General features: G+C 43.3%; 2 protein-coding genes across 2 annotated transcripts; one reads left to right on the plus strand and one right to left on the minus strand.

The window, feature by feature from the left end:
* The first annotated feature begins 3,554 nt into the window (after nt 1-3,554).
* Nucleotides 3,555-5,722, plus strand: LOC311294351 (extracellular superoxide dismutase [Cu-Zn]-like). The gene is made up of 2 exons (XM_084415176.1): nt 3,555-3,690; nt 4,951-5,722. The coding sequence occupies exons 1-2, from the start codon at nt 3,661-3,663 to the stop codon at nt 5,608-5,610; spliced, it is 690 nt and encodes a 229-aa protein (XP_084271302.1). The 5' UTR covers nt 3,555-3,660; the 3' UTR covers nt 5,611-5,722.
* A 2,517-nt stretch (nt 5,723-8,239) lies between these two features.
* LOC311292937 (uracil nucleotide/cysteinyl leukotriene receptor-like) lies at nt 8,240-9,163 on the minus strand (the record flags this gene model as incomplete). Its single annotated transcript, XM_084412771.1, has 1 exon — nt 8,240-9,163. One exon carries the CDS (start codon nt 9,161-9,163, stop codon nt 8,240-8,242), a length of 924 nt encoding a protein of 307 aa, XP_084268897.1.
* Nucleotides 9,164-15,000: the final 5,837 nt, after the last annotated feature.

Genomic DNA, 15,000 nt, shown 5'->3' on the forward strand with positions numbered 1-15,000 from the left:
TTATCTTACGTCATTTTACTTCTCCAGTAAAAGTATCTTGATTTAATAATGTTTAGATATTTGTGCTGGAAAACAAGACTAAATATTATTTCCAGCTGTTCTTATCTCTTGAAAGCACTTTATCTGACATAATTGTGAAAGATTAAACCCTGAAAAACAGACATTTAAAGCATTTCTTTTTATAACAGGCATTTTTCAACTATAACAATAATAAACTCTTCGCAGTTTGTGGTCAATTTCTCTGATTTCCATGATATTTCCATCAACACACACACTCTCAGAGGCTCTAAAATCCTTCATTTTCACCAGCGCCAGATTAAAGCTGTGAAATGTCAAAATCCTCTTACCAACCCAAAGTACACTGAAGGTTGATCAATTAATTCATTAACTAAGTAGAAGTCCAATCCTCCAGCAGAGACAGACTGAATCAATTACCAGAGGCTAATCACAACAAAGGGGACTTTAATTAAAAGAAGTTTAATTAAAGCATTTCCAGTGTAAAATGAAGGAGCGCTTCGTATATTCTGGAGACGCGCACACACACACACACACACACACACACACACACACACACACACACACACACACACACACACACACACACACACACACACACACACACACACTCACTCATACACACTCACCGACACAGACACACACACACACACACACACACACACACACACACACACACACACACACACACTCACTCTCACAGACATGCTCACACACACACACACACACACACACACACACACACACACACACACACAGACACACGCTCACAGACACACACTCACAGACACACACTCACAGACACATGCTCACACACACCACTCACTCACAGACACACACACACACACACACACACACACACACACACACACACACACACACACACTCACTCACACTCACTCATACACACACACGCTCGCAGACACACGCTCACACACACACACACACACACACACACACACACACACTCACAGACACACACACACACACTCACTCATACACACATACGCTCGCAGACACACGCTCACAGACACACGCTCACAGACACACACACACACACACACACACACACACACACACACACACACACACACACTCACTCTCTCACAGACATGCTCACACACACACACACACACACACACACACACACACACACACACACACACACACTCACAGACACACACACACACGCTCACACACACACACACACACACACACACACACACACACACACACACACACACAAAACATCAACATCAATAAACCATGTTGATTGATTTAATTTAATTGAAATGACTTTATTTTCATATGAAATGATGATATATTCCTGTTTGCATATTCTGAATCAGAAACTCAGGCTGTGTGTGTGTGTGTGTGTGTGTGTGTGTGTGTGTGTGTGTTAGAATTAATCTATCCTGAAGGGTTTGTGTGGATTAGATGATCATCAGGAGGATACACACTCTCTCTCTGAGTCTGAGACACACAGACACAATATCAGGACATTCACGAGGAAGGACAGGGTTCCTGACATGTTTGCTTGGATGTTTGTCTAACATAAAAAACATAAAAAAATAAACATTTTGAAAGTTCTGAGAACTTGAAGCTGTTCTTGTGGAAAAGAGTTGCATGAAGTTTCTCTGTATTTCCGGGTTTAGAACGAGTAAATGACGACATTCACGCTGAACTGTTTCACACGAATCATAAATTCCAAAAAATCCTCGTCAGTATATCTGTAAATATTGATAGTGTTTTATTCAGTCTTTAAATGAACTCATTCTGTGAGTCACAAGTTCACTGGATTTTTCTGCATATAAGCATATTTCTGCATTAATATACATAAAGCCATGAATTTCCGCGAGTGATTTAGAGGCGGAGGACACGCGTTTGGCTGCAGTCCGGCAGAGGCTCGCATCAACAGCGTGATTTACAGCGGGGAACAGATGGCGCACAAACCCGTGTTTGGAAAAGATGTGCAGTTTATTCACAGTGACACAGTGGGCGACGCGTGCAAGAGTTTAGATCTGCATGCAAATGAGACGAGAACATCACGCCTCGCGAGCGTGAGAAGCGCATGCATGAGGATCCAGTGTGAACGGAAGAAGACATCAGGAGACACTCCGGAGATTACAGCATTAATCCATCCACAACCTCCTCACTATCAGCCGCTTCTCTGAGGTCAAAGGGGTTCGGCTGACACAGACATGTGGGAATCGCATGCATCGCTATATGGCTGCCATGCTGCTTATATCACTGCTAGCTTAATAAACATAACTGATAAATAACTGAAAATGTGTGTGTAATTCCAGTTTTAACCTCATTTAAAGCCTAAATGAGAGACAGTGTGCCAGGACACCCCGTATACAGTAATGACAAATATTGCCCTGTATCATGAGTGGGATTGTTACTTTACCAATAAGTCAATATATTATTATCACATCACATACATACATGCTCTGGATATATGAAGATTTTAGTTTATAATAACATATATAAAATAGCCATAGTAAAATTGCATATGTAGGCTACATACTGTATGTTAATAGTAGCCTATTTAATTTGCAGTAATTCCATTTTTAATGTTGTAGAGTTAATTTTCATCCATATTCAGATTTCTGAATATTCTGATATTCAGATTTCATCCCATTTAATGTGAACATAACATGTTCTATCAGTTGTTTTGAATTTTACACATGCATTGAGTGAGCTGATGAATATTACTCATCATAGCATATCTATATGCTTTTGGGTTTGTTAAATATGCTTTGGAATATATTTGTTTGATAATATGGGTTAATAAACCATGTGTTTTTAATTAAGATACAAGATCATTTTTGAGAAATCAAGGATGGCTCAACTTACGCGACCAGCTGGCCCACTTTACCTGAGAAAATGTGTCTGGAGTGCTTGATCTCAAAATGTTTCTCCAGTAGGGGTTCAGCGACAAAATCGGCAGCTGGCAGCAGGAAGTAGCTGCCGTTGACAGCCGGAAGCCCTGCCATATTAGGAGAAACCTGCCATTTCGTGGCAGCCAATCAGTATCGTCCAACGTAGTGAGTGCATTCACTCTACTAAAAGGGGATTTTAACTTCGATGCCATATAATAATCATTCCCCCAGACATTTTTACTTCTACCTGCAAAGACAATTAAATAACAGTCCAATTCCATGTGAAATATAGGCTTGTCAGGTTTGGGACAGAGTCTGTAGAAATGGTTTCTTGAAAAATAACAACTTATGTGAGATGAATATCTGCTCTAAGAAGTGATGTCAAGCATGAAATTCACGTGTAATTGAACACTAACTGAGTCACAGTTGAGTTACCAAATGAAGAGGAGAGGAATCTGTAGCAGAACTTCTTTTAATAAACACAAAACAATGAAGCGAATCTACACTGGAGAACACATTGTGCAATGCAAGACAAAGAACTGAATAAACTGAGTGCTATATATACACAGGCAAACAAAGGGAGCTAAATGAAACACAGGTGAACTTAATTATTGACTAACAGACTATCATGGTTAACTTGTAGATCCTAAAAGAGCAGCCAAAAGTGTGACTGCAAAGGAACATTCGCTCAACCCCAGTTCAGGACGGCACACGGATTAAGCGGTGTGGTATTCTTGCGACTGCAATATTCAGACTCCGTATGGATTTAGGACAACATTTCAGCTATACGGTAATGCACCTTTGCTGTTTTAGGCTTGTTCTTTTTTCTCCATTCTTGCAAAACTGACTTGATTTAGTACAACTAAAAAAAGTTAGTTTAAGCAAAAGTATAGATATTGTCTTTTATTTTACCTGTCCTTGTGAGAAAGCATGCTTTAAAAAGAGGAGTACATATTATTGAAAATAAACCTATAAAAAACACACTTATTTGCAAGAATGTAATGTTTTCAGACTTAATTGCATATTTTAAATGTATATTAAACAGTCCTTTGTTTGACAGAAGTACATATTTGTAATCCATTTCATAATTACTTTGAAATATGGTTAAAGTGCACTGCTGAATGTACTGATATTTACTGTGCAGTTATGGTCAACTAAAATATATTTTAATATAATTTCTATTTAAACTTATGTAATGCATTTAAAAATATACATGCAATAAAACATGAAGTTGCAATTTTGTACATTTTAAGAAAATATGAACTTTTATATTTAATATTGAATAACATGTAGGCTACAACAGATCAAATTAAGTGTGCTTCTTTAAAGCACAACAAAAAACATAATGTACTTTAAAGTAAAACTCTTAGTTTGACATTACTTTTTAAAGTGTACATATACTTGCTGTCACTCCTGCCAGCAGAAGCACTATGATGGCCACCAGAGGGCACTTCTCCCTAGACCTTTTCCATTTCCATAAACCTTTGCCTGGACTCATTTTAGTGTGATTACATCCACCTGTACGTCATTGGTTTGTTAATGTTTGTGTGTATACAAGCCCTCTGGTGGCATCATAGGCACTTCAGCTGGCAGGTGTGACACTTATGAACGTGTACACTTAAGTGGCTTTTTATAATTCATCTTTGTTATTATCTGCAAGTGGACCTACAGGTTTTTTTTTATTTATTATTATTATTATTATTATTGTACTTTCAAGATACTACAGGTACACATCCAATACCAATAAGCACACTTTTTTTCACAAGGGTACATAGCAATTCAAAAATTATACAGTTTTCCAGACAGCAACATGGTGTCGGCCCAGATCCGGTACGTGTGGACCGCACACGGCCCAGATGTGGGCCGGATCTGGGCCGACACTATGTTGCTGTCTGGGTTCTTACATGGTTTTCCGTTGCAAACTAATCTGGTTGTGCTATTTTACCTAATGCAACTTCCATTCTCAAAGCTTTGACCTTTTTATTCTATCAAAAATATTACATTCTCAAACCAAACGGCATGATTTCACTGAATCCACTCTTCATTGTAGGCTTTAAAGATCAACATGGAGAAAATCATGCTAATATTCCCTCTGATATTGCTGGTGCTGCATATACAAGGAGCAGAGTTCTCCAAAAGTCCAGTTTGTTTGCTTGCCGAAGCTCCACAGCCGGAGTTCAACAACACCATCTATGCCACTTGTGAAGTAACTCCCATCCCCAATTTGCCACCTTGCCAGCCAAAGATCTTTGGGCAAATCCTCTTCAAGCAGCTCTTCCCCAATGGAGATTTAGAAGTGCAAATCAACCTCAGTGGTTTTCCTGCCACGGATCGTCAAGAGCGCGCCATGCACATCCTTCAGTATGGAGACCTCAGTCAAGGCAGCATCACTGTTGGTCCTCATTATAATCCACACGGCGTTGACCACCCTCATCATCCTGGAGACCTGGGCAACTTTGCTTCCGAGCAAGGCGTTATAAGGCAGTTCCTGAGGCTTCCAGACGCCAAGCTCTTTGGGCCTTATTCCATACTGGGACGTGCGGTGGTGGTTCATGAGAAGGAGGATGATCTGGGAATGGGTTCAGATGAGGAGAGTAAACTCAGTGGGAATGCTGGACAGAGAATTGCTTGCTGTGTGATTGGTATTACTACTCCAAGTCTGTGGCAGACGACTGAACCGCTTCCCAAGACAAAAGGAAGAAGGGACTGAGAGTCAAAGATGAGGGAGTCGGATATGGTGGAAGGGCAGATTCAAGTAGGATACAAACTTCCTTGTGTATTCTTTGTATGTGTCCTACATTAAAGTATATTTCATAACCTGAACATTCCCATGTTTTTTCTTGGTCTTTTCAGAGGCTTTTTGGCCATAGCTTCCAATAGTAAATGCACCCTTAAAAATAAATGTAGGGTGAATTGGGTAAAGTGGGCCATTTAGTTTGATTTACTGTGCTCAGTGGGTTAACACTTTAAGAGCATGACAATGGCCTTTAATTAAAGATACACTATTTCTTTAAATGATAAAATGGTTTTGGTTGATGCAATATGACACTGGAGGGTGTGGCTCATCTCAAGGGAGGACACCCTTATTGTTAAAGGTAGAAAACCCTCTAACATAAGATTTTATTTTCTAAATTATAAGGTTTCTCACACATATTGTGACTGTTCCTGGTTTGTTGCTAAAGTTAACAGGGAATCAAATGCAAAGAATCGAATGTGTTGGTTTTCTTGTAAGGAGTTTATATATTACTGACCCACTTTGGCTGAATGTCTTAAAGTGGGCCAGTAGGATTTATGTAAAGTGGGTGACCTTAAGTATTTTTTTTTTTCAAATTCATTAAACAAATTGAGCAAAATGTAGATGCATAATGTGACGCTTTAAAATATAGACAATTTAAGTTCATTTAAAGTGTTTAGAGAAAATGGACACAAATGTTTTACAATATGGTTAAGATTTTAAATGTTCATCTTACTGAATTTGTGTGAGCAGTACTTGTTGCATGTGCAACCATTTGCACGTTTATGAAAATGGCATATATGCAAAAATATTTTTCTTATAAATGTGAACATGGGTGTGTTATTTTTTTTATTTTTTTTTAACTTTTATTAAATCATATTTTGGGCCCTATTTTAACGATCTGAAACGCAAGTATCAAACGCGAAATGCGAGTAACTTTTGTAGGCGGATCTCCCGACGCAAATCTAAAAAGTGTTGGTCTGAAGTAGCTTCATTACTCATAGGTGTGGTTTGGACGTAACGTCAAATAAACCAATCAGAGCGTCATCTCACATTGCCTTTAAGAGCAGGCGCGCTTGTTCCATGGCGGATTACAATTTGATCCCTGATGTCCTTACGCAGCTCTCTGGTCTTGGCCATTGTGGAGGGGTTGGAGTCTGTTTGATTTGAGTGTATGGACAAGTCTTTTATACTGGTAATGAGTTCAAACAGGTGCAGTTAATACAGGTCATGAGTGGAGAACAGGAGGGCTTCTTAAAGAAACACTAACAGGTCTGTGAGAGCCGGAATTCTTACTGGTTGGTAGGTGATCAAATACTTATGTCATGCAATAAAATGCTAATTAATTATTTAAAAATCATACAATGTGATTTTCTGGATTTTTATTTTATATTCCGTCTCTCACACTTGAAGTGTACCTATGATAAAAATTACAGACCTCTACATGCTTTGTAAGTAGGAAAACCAGCAAAATCGGCAGTGTATCAAATACTTGTTCTCCCCACTATATATATATATATATATATATATATATATATATATATATATATATATATATATTAGTTCAATCTCTACACACATAATTCACATTTGTATATATTTGTATAGCACTTTTCATGAAACATATCATTTCAAAGCAGTCCGCAACAAAGGACCTTGCATTATGTGTGCGGTGTTTGTATAGTTGCACTGTATTTTTGGCTAATGTGAAGTCCCTTTCACACCAAAAGTAAAATTAATTATTAGCCTCAGGCTGAAGCAAATGCAAATTTACGCCTGTTAGATTAGAGAGCGCAGTGAAAGAAAAACCCTTTCAGCTGAGGGGAAAGTTCAACACTCTTAGTTCAGCAATAAAAAAAGTAAAGAATTAAACACACGTGATGTTTATCTAAAGTAATTTTTCCTTATTAGTATGGTTGAAGTGGATCATCAAAGGTCAGCAGCAAATACATTGCTTAATAAAGTGTGATTAAACACAAACTACATTTGTGTAACTTAATATATTTAAATATTGCATTATATTATATTTACTTTGAGTAATACTGGAATCTGTTTTGTTTTTGCGTGTGAGATCAGTAAGTGCTTGCTCACATTTCTTCTAAAACTAATGCGTTACTTTACTAGCTACTTGAAAAAAGTAATCTGATTATCTATTGCGTTGTAATGCGCCCAACACACTGTGGTGCAATGTTGTGAAATATACACTAAATGTTTTATTATTTAAAACAGGCATCTTGTCTCATACAATGTATGCAAGCAGCAAGTTAATCCAGAATTACAGACATAAATAAATGAAGAGCTCATGAGGCTGACGTGACACATCATTACTGTGCTTTAGTAACAAACTGATATAAATATGCAAATAAATATGCTCATAGCAACATGTTTCAATGCACATAATATGCACACATCAGCAGCTTGTTTTCATGTAAATTCAACGCATTCCTCACAACCAACATGCTTAAGCATAAAACAGCTGCAGAACGAGTCTAATGGCTGTTATATAATAACAGTACACATTGTTTTCCATACACAGAACGCACAGACCTGCATTATTACAGTAGTTCAGTGCATCTGATCAGTGAAATACTCCAATAACAGCAACTCAATGGCTGACGGTGAACACAGGATCATCCGCAGAGTCTGTGTTTTTCGAGCAGCACGACGGGATATTGTGAAGCTTCTCCCGCGCCAGATACAGAACCGGCTGGATGCTGCAACTCACGTTCACGAAGCCAAAGGCGATGTAGTGGATATAACAGCGGAAGACCTCCGAGGAGAAATACTCTTGAAATGGGAAGAGAGCCACCGGCGGGAAGTAGTTGAACACAATGATGGCCAAGATGATGATGACCGTTTTAAAGGCCTTTTCCTTGACGGGATGCCTCTCGTCTCGGCCTGGAGCCGACTGTCTCAGGGCCCAGAGAATAGAGATGTTACAGAACAGCATGAACGCAAACGCCGCCACATTCATGACGGTGAAGGCTTTCTCAAAGTGAGGGATGTTTCCTGCACACTTTGCTGAGGCGTAGACTAAGATGACGAGCCACACGGCGCCGGCGCACACCGAGCGATGTCGCTTGTCTTTGAGTTTGGTGAAGGTGATGGGATGGCAGACGGCCATGTATCGGTCCAGACAGATGCAGGACAAGAAGAGCGGCGACGAGTCTTTGACGCCGTAGAAGAAGCGCAGGACGTACCAGGTGCTGCTGGAGGTCAGATACACGATGTTGGCCAGTTCCAGCGGAGGAATGAGGCCGAAGAAAGTGTCCAGCAGGGCCAGTTGGACGATGAAGATGTCTGAGGTGGACGAGTCTCCCTTATTCTTACGGATGAGCCACAGAACCATGATGTTGGCCGGGATGCCCAGGAACATGTTGATGAACTGCAGCACCAGGTAGAAGATGATGACGGTGGGCATGTGTGCACATCTAGCGTAGGCGGTCTGCTCGACCGGAGAGGCGTTCAGCGGCTGGTGACTGAGAGGAAGAGAGGAGTTGATGTATCTGAACAGCTCTGTGATTTCCATCGTCCTCTCTGCGTCACCCCTGAAACACACAAACAGTGATCAATCAAACTCTTGCTTTGTGCTTTTCTGCTCCTCATTCAAACGGCACTGAAACAGCTTTGACTTTCCCAGACAGCAACATAGCGTCGGCCCACATCTGGGCTGTGTGGAATCCATGTGTACCAGATGTGGGCCGGATCTGGGCCGACACTACACCATATTACCAAAAGTTTTGGGACGCCTGCCTTTACATGCACATGAACTTTAATGACATCCCATTCTTAATCCGTATTGTTTAATATGGAGTTGGCCCACCTTTTGCAGCTATAAACAGCTTCAACTCTTCTGGGAAGGCTTTCCACAAGGCTTAGGAGTGTGTTAATGGAAATTTTTGACCATTCTTCTAGAAGCGCATTTGTGAGGTCAGGCACTGATGCTGGACGAGAAGCTCACAGTCTCCGCTCTAATTCATCTCTAAGCTGTTCTATCGGGTTGAGGCCAGGACTCTGGGCAGGCCAGTCCAGTTCCTCCACACCAAATTCCTCATCCATGTCTTTATGGACCTTGCTTTGTGCACTGATGCGGAGTCATGCTGGAACAGGAACATCCCCAAACTGTTCCCACAAAGTTGGGAGCATGAAATTGTCCAAAATGTCCAAAATGCATTTAGAGTTCCTTTCACTGGAACTAAGAGGCCAACCCCTGAAAAACAACCCCACACCATGATCCCCCCTCCACCAAACTTTACACTTGGCACAATGCAGTCAGGCAAGACCATTCTCCTGGCAACCGCCACACCCAGACTTGTCCATCGGATTGTCAGACAGAGAAGCGTGATTCGTCACTCCAGAGAACATGTCTCCACTGCTCTAGAGTCCAGTGCGTCCCACGCTTTACACCACTGCTTCCCTCGCTTTACACCACTGCTTCCCACGCTTTACACCACTGCATCCCACGCTTTACACCACTGCATCCCACGCTTTACACCACTGCATCCCATGCTTTACACCACTGCATCCCACGCTTTACACCACTGCATCCCACGCTTTACACCACTGCATCCCACGCTTTACACCACTGCTTCCCTCGCTTTACACCACTGCATCCCACGCTTTACACCACTGCATCCCACGCTTTACCCCACTGCATCCCACGCTTTACCCCACTGCTTCCCACGCTTTACACCACTGCTTCCCTCGCTTTACCCCACTGCATCCCACGCTTTACCCCACTGCGTCCCACGCTTTACCCCACTGCTTCCCTCGCTTTACACCACTGCTTCCCACGCTTTACACCACTGCTTCCCACGCTTTACACCACTGCTTCCCACGCTTTACACCACTGCTTCCCACGCTTTACACCACTGCTTCCCTCGCTTTACACCACTGCATCCCACGCTTTACCCCACTGCATCCCACGCTTTACACCACTGCTTCCCACGCTTTACACCACTGCTTCCCTCGCTTTACCCCACTCATCCCACGCTTTACCCCACTGCATCCCACAATTTACACCACTGCTTCCCACGCTTTACACCACTGCTTCCCACGCTTTACACCACTGCATCCCACGCTTTACACCACTGCATCCCACGCTTTACCCCACTGCATCCCACAATTTACCCCACTGCATCCCACGCTTCACATTACTGCATCCGACTCTTTACCCCACTGCATCCCACGCTTTACACCACTGCATCCGACTCTTTACACCACTGCTTCCCTCGCTTTACCCCACTGCATCCCACGCTTTACACCACTGCATCCCACGCTTTACACCACTGCATCCGACTCTTTACACCACTGCTTCCCTCGCTTTACCCCACTGCATCCCACGCTTTACACCACTGCACCCCACGCTTTACACCACTGCTTCCCACGCTTTACACCACTGCATCCCACGCTTTACACCACTGCTTCCCACGCTTTACACCACTGCTTCCCTCGCTTTACCCCACTGCATCCCACGCTTTACCCCACTGCATCCCACGCTTTACCCCACTGCTTCCCACGCTTTACACCACTGCTTCCCACGCTTTACACCACTGCTTCCCACGCTTTACACCACTGCTTCCCACGCTTTACACCACTGCTTCCCACGCTTTACACCACTGCTTCCCTCGCTTTACCCCACTGCATCCCACGCTTTACACCACTGCATCCCACGCTTTACCCCACTGCTTCCCTCGCTTTACACCACTGCTTCCCACGCTTTACACCACTGCTTCCCACGCTTTACACCACTGCTTCCCTCGCTTTACACCACTGCATCCCACGCTTTACCCCACTGCATCCCACGCTTTACACCACTGCTTCCCACGCTTTACACCACTGCTTCCCTCGCTTTACCCCACTCATCCCACGCTTTACCCCACTGCATCCCACAATTTACACCACTGCTTCCCACACTTTACACCACTGCTTCCCACGCTTTACACCACTGCATCCCACGCTTTACACCACTGCATCCCACGCTTTACCCCACTGCATCCCACAATTTACCCCACTGCATCCCACGCTTCACATTACTGCATCCGACTCTTTACCCCACTGCATCCCACGCTTTACACCACTGCATCCGACTCTTTACACCACTGCTTCCCTCGCTTTACCCCACTGCATCCCACGCTTTACACCACTGCATCCCACGCTTTACACCACTGCATCCGACTCTTTACACCACTGCTTCCCTCGCTTTACCCCACTGCATCCCACGCTTTACACCACTGCACCCCACGCTTTACACCACTGCTTCCCACGCTTTACACCACTGCATCCCACGCTTTACACCACTGCTTCCCACGCTTTACACCACTGCTTCCCTCGCTTTACCCCACTGCATCCCACGCTTTACCCCACTGCATCCCACGCTTTACCCCACTGCTTCCCACGCTTTACACCACTGCTTCCCACGCTTTACACCACTGCTTCCCACGCTTTACACCACTGCTTCCCACGCTTTACACCACTGCTTCCCACGCTTTACACCACTGCTTCCCTCGCTTTACCCCACTGCATCCCACGCTTTACACCACTGCATCCCACGCTTTACCCCACTGCGTCCCACGCTTTACCCCACTGCTTCCCTCGCTTTACACCACTGCTTCCCACGCTTTACACCACTGCTTCCCACGCTTTACACCACTGCTTCCCACGCTTTACACCACTGCTTCCCTCGCTTTACACCACTGCATCCCACGCTTTACACCACTGCATCCCACGCTTTACCCCACTGCATCCCACGCTTTACACCACTGCTTCCCACGCTTTACACCACTGCTTCCCTCGCTTTACCCCACTCATCCCACGCTTTACCCCACTGCATCCCACAATTTACACCACTGCTTCCCACGCTTTACACCACTGCTTCCCACGCTTTACACCACTGCTTCCCACGCTTTACCCCACTGCGTCCCACGCTTTACACCACTGCTTCCCTCGCTTTACACCACTGCATCCCACGCTTTACACCACTGCATCCCACGCTTTACCCCACTGCATCCCACGCTTTACCCCACTGCATCCCACGCTTTACACCACTGCTTCCCACGCTTTACACCACTGCATCCCACGCTTTACACCACTGCATCCCACGCTTTACCCCACTGCATCCCACAATTTACCCCACTGCATCCCACGCTTTACACCACTGCATCCGACTCTTTACCCCACTGCATCCCACGCTTTACACCACTGCATCCGACTCTTTACACCACTGCATCCCACGCTTTACCCCACTGCATCCACAATTTACCCCACTGCATCCCACGCTTCACATTACTGCATCCGACTCTTTACCCCACTGCATCCCACGCTTTACACCACTGCATCCGACTCTTTACACCACTGCATCCCACGCTTTACACCACTGCATCCCAAGCTTTACACCACTACATCCCACACTTTACATCACTGCATCCCAAGCTTTACACCACTACATCCGACACTTTACATCACTGCATTCCACGCTTTACATCACTGCATCCCACGCTTTACATTGCACTTGGTGATGTAAGGCTTGGATGCAGCTGCTCGGCCATGGAAACCTATTCCATGAAGCTCTACGCACTGTTCTTGAGATAATCTGAAGGCCACACGAAGTTTGGAGGTCTGTAGCTGTTGACTGCAGAAAGTTGCCGACTTCTGTGCACTGTGCGGGTCAGTATGCACTGACCCCGCTCTGTGATTTTACAAGCCTACCACTTCGTGGCTGAGTTGCGGTTGCATTCAATCCAATTTGAGAAAAATACATTTGTTTGAAATATGAAAAAATTAAGCACAAAAATCTTCTATACAATGACTTTTTAGCAATATTTGATATTTATGAGGTGTATATTTATGGTGTATAATTATGATGCACAAAATATAACCATACACCAAGATAAACAATCTTGTTTATCTTAAATCCCTATGGCAACTATGTGACATATGCAGCCAGGATCTAATTATGTATAGAGATTGTGATAGTTTTGAGATTCGCCAAGATTCGAACAAGTCATGATCATAGCACTTTATACAAAACAGCTTCACAGAGGAAAGCAGCGACAGTGTCAAAAGCTTCTTCAGTTTCAGGAATCTGTCATTTCAAATATCATTATGATTTCAGTTTCAACCATAAAGCAGCTCTACAGAAGAATTATTCAGTGACCTTATTTGGTAGTTTTAATACAGCTTAACCAATAAGTCTCACTGAATATGAATTGTCTTAAACCAGCTGTTGCATTTATGAAGTTTTCATCAGTAGAGAAACCTTCCAGAAGTGTCATTATTATTATTATTATCATCATCTCTTACCTGTCTGAAGTTTCTCCGATCTTCAGCCGCAGTGTGAAGTTCATTGAGGGACTGACAGCTCATTTTAAGCTGAAGACACTGACGAAGTGAAACGTTCCATATTAAACCAATATGGAAATGTGTCCTCTGAACGGTTCTCTTACAGAAGAACTATTTGCATATCTTTGAGTTTATGGACCAGATAACATGCTAACATATGAACAGGCTTTGTGAAGAACACGTTTATGGATGGTGGGATCAGGGGCGGCCTTAAGCATCTGGGGGCCCGTTTCAATAACTAATATGGGGCCCTACCCACATAAAACATAAACATAATAGAGCAGAAAAAGACGGTTTACAAGTCTGAGAGCGCGGAATAGAAACTCGTGGGTACGGTTTATTAATCCGTGGATGATGCTGGACCAAAGAAAGAGGTAACTTTTGGAAGACTGAATAAAGCTTTTCTTTTGTTGTCTGATATCATTATTTTTTCAGCACCACTGGCATATGTACGTTTCATTTCCTATTCAAATTATTTTCCTGCAAAAAAAAAACAAAAAAACGTTTTAACCTTAAGGCAAAAAAGGCAAAGTATAAACACAAACTACCGGTATTAAATTTACTTCAGATCACCGTTCGCGGGGGCGGTAAACGTCGCCATGGTAACCGCGGCGCGACTCGAGTTCGACCAATCAGAGACGTCAGTGTTTTGCTTAGAATTATGGGTAGTGTAGTATTTCTCCAGAAGATCGCAAATAACAAGGTTGATGAGCAGAAACTTTCGTTTCACAACCTCGTAGCTCATTATGGCTGAAAATCAATATTCTACGGAGAAAATGAATGGGATTTTGCTGGTCTGTTGGGGGCCCCCCTTGGAGGGCGGGGCCTGTTTCAATTGAAACGGGTGAAACATAGGTAAGGCCGCCTCTGGGTGGGATTGGTTCAGAAGATGTATAGAAGCAAGTCCTCATCATTAACACTGATTGGCAATGATGCAACTCGCCATTGGCTCCTGACGGAAATTTGGTGGTAAACAACTGACACAACTGTACATTATTATACTTTTGAAGTTCACTATAACAAAGT

The sequence above is a fragment of the Rutilus rutilus genome (assembly GCF_951802725.1).
Source record: "Rutilus rutilus genome assembly, chromosome: 7".
Taxonomy (NCBI): domain Eukaryota; kingdom Metazoa; phylum Chordata; class Actinopteri; order Cypriniformes; family Leuciscidae; genus Rutilus; species Rutilus rutilus.

Bases quoted from the DNA above. Each gene is read 5' to 3' on its own strand.
- LOC311294351 (XM_084415176.1), top strand. From the start codon at position 3,661: ATGGATTTAGGACAACATTTCAGCTATACG. The intron at 3,691-4,950 runs GTAATGCACCTT...TCTTCATTGTAG, and splicing joins GACAACATTTCAGCTATACG to GCTTTAAAGATCAACATGGA.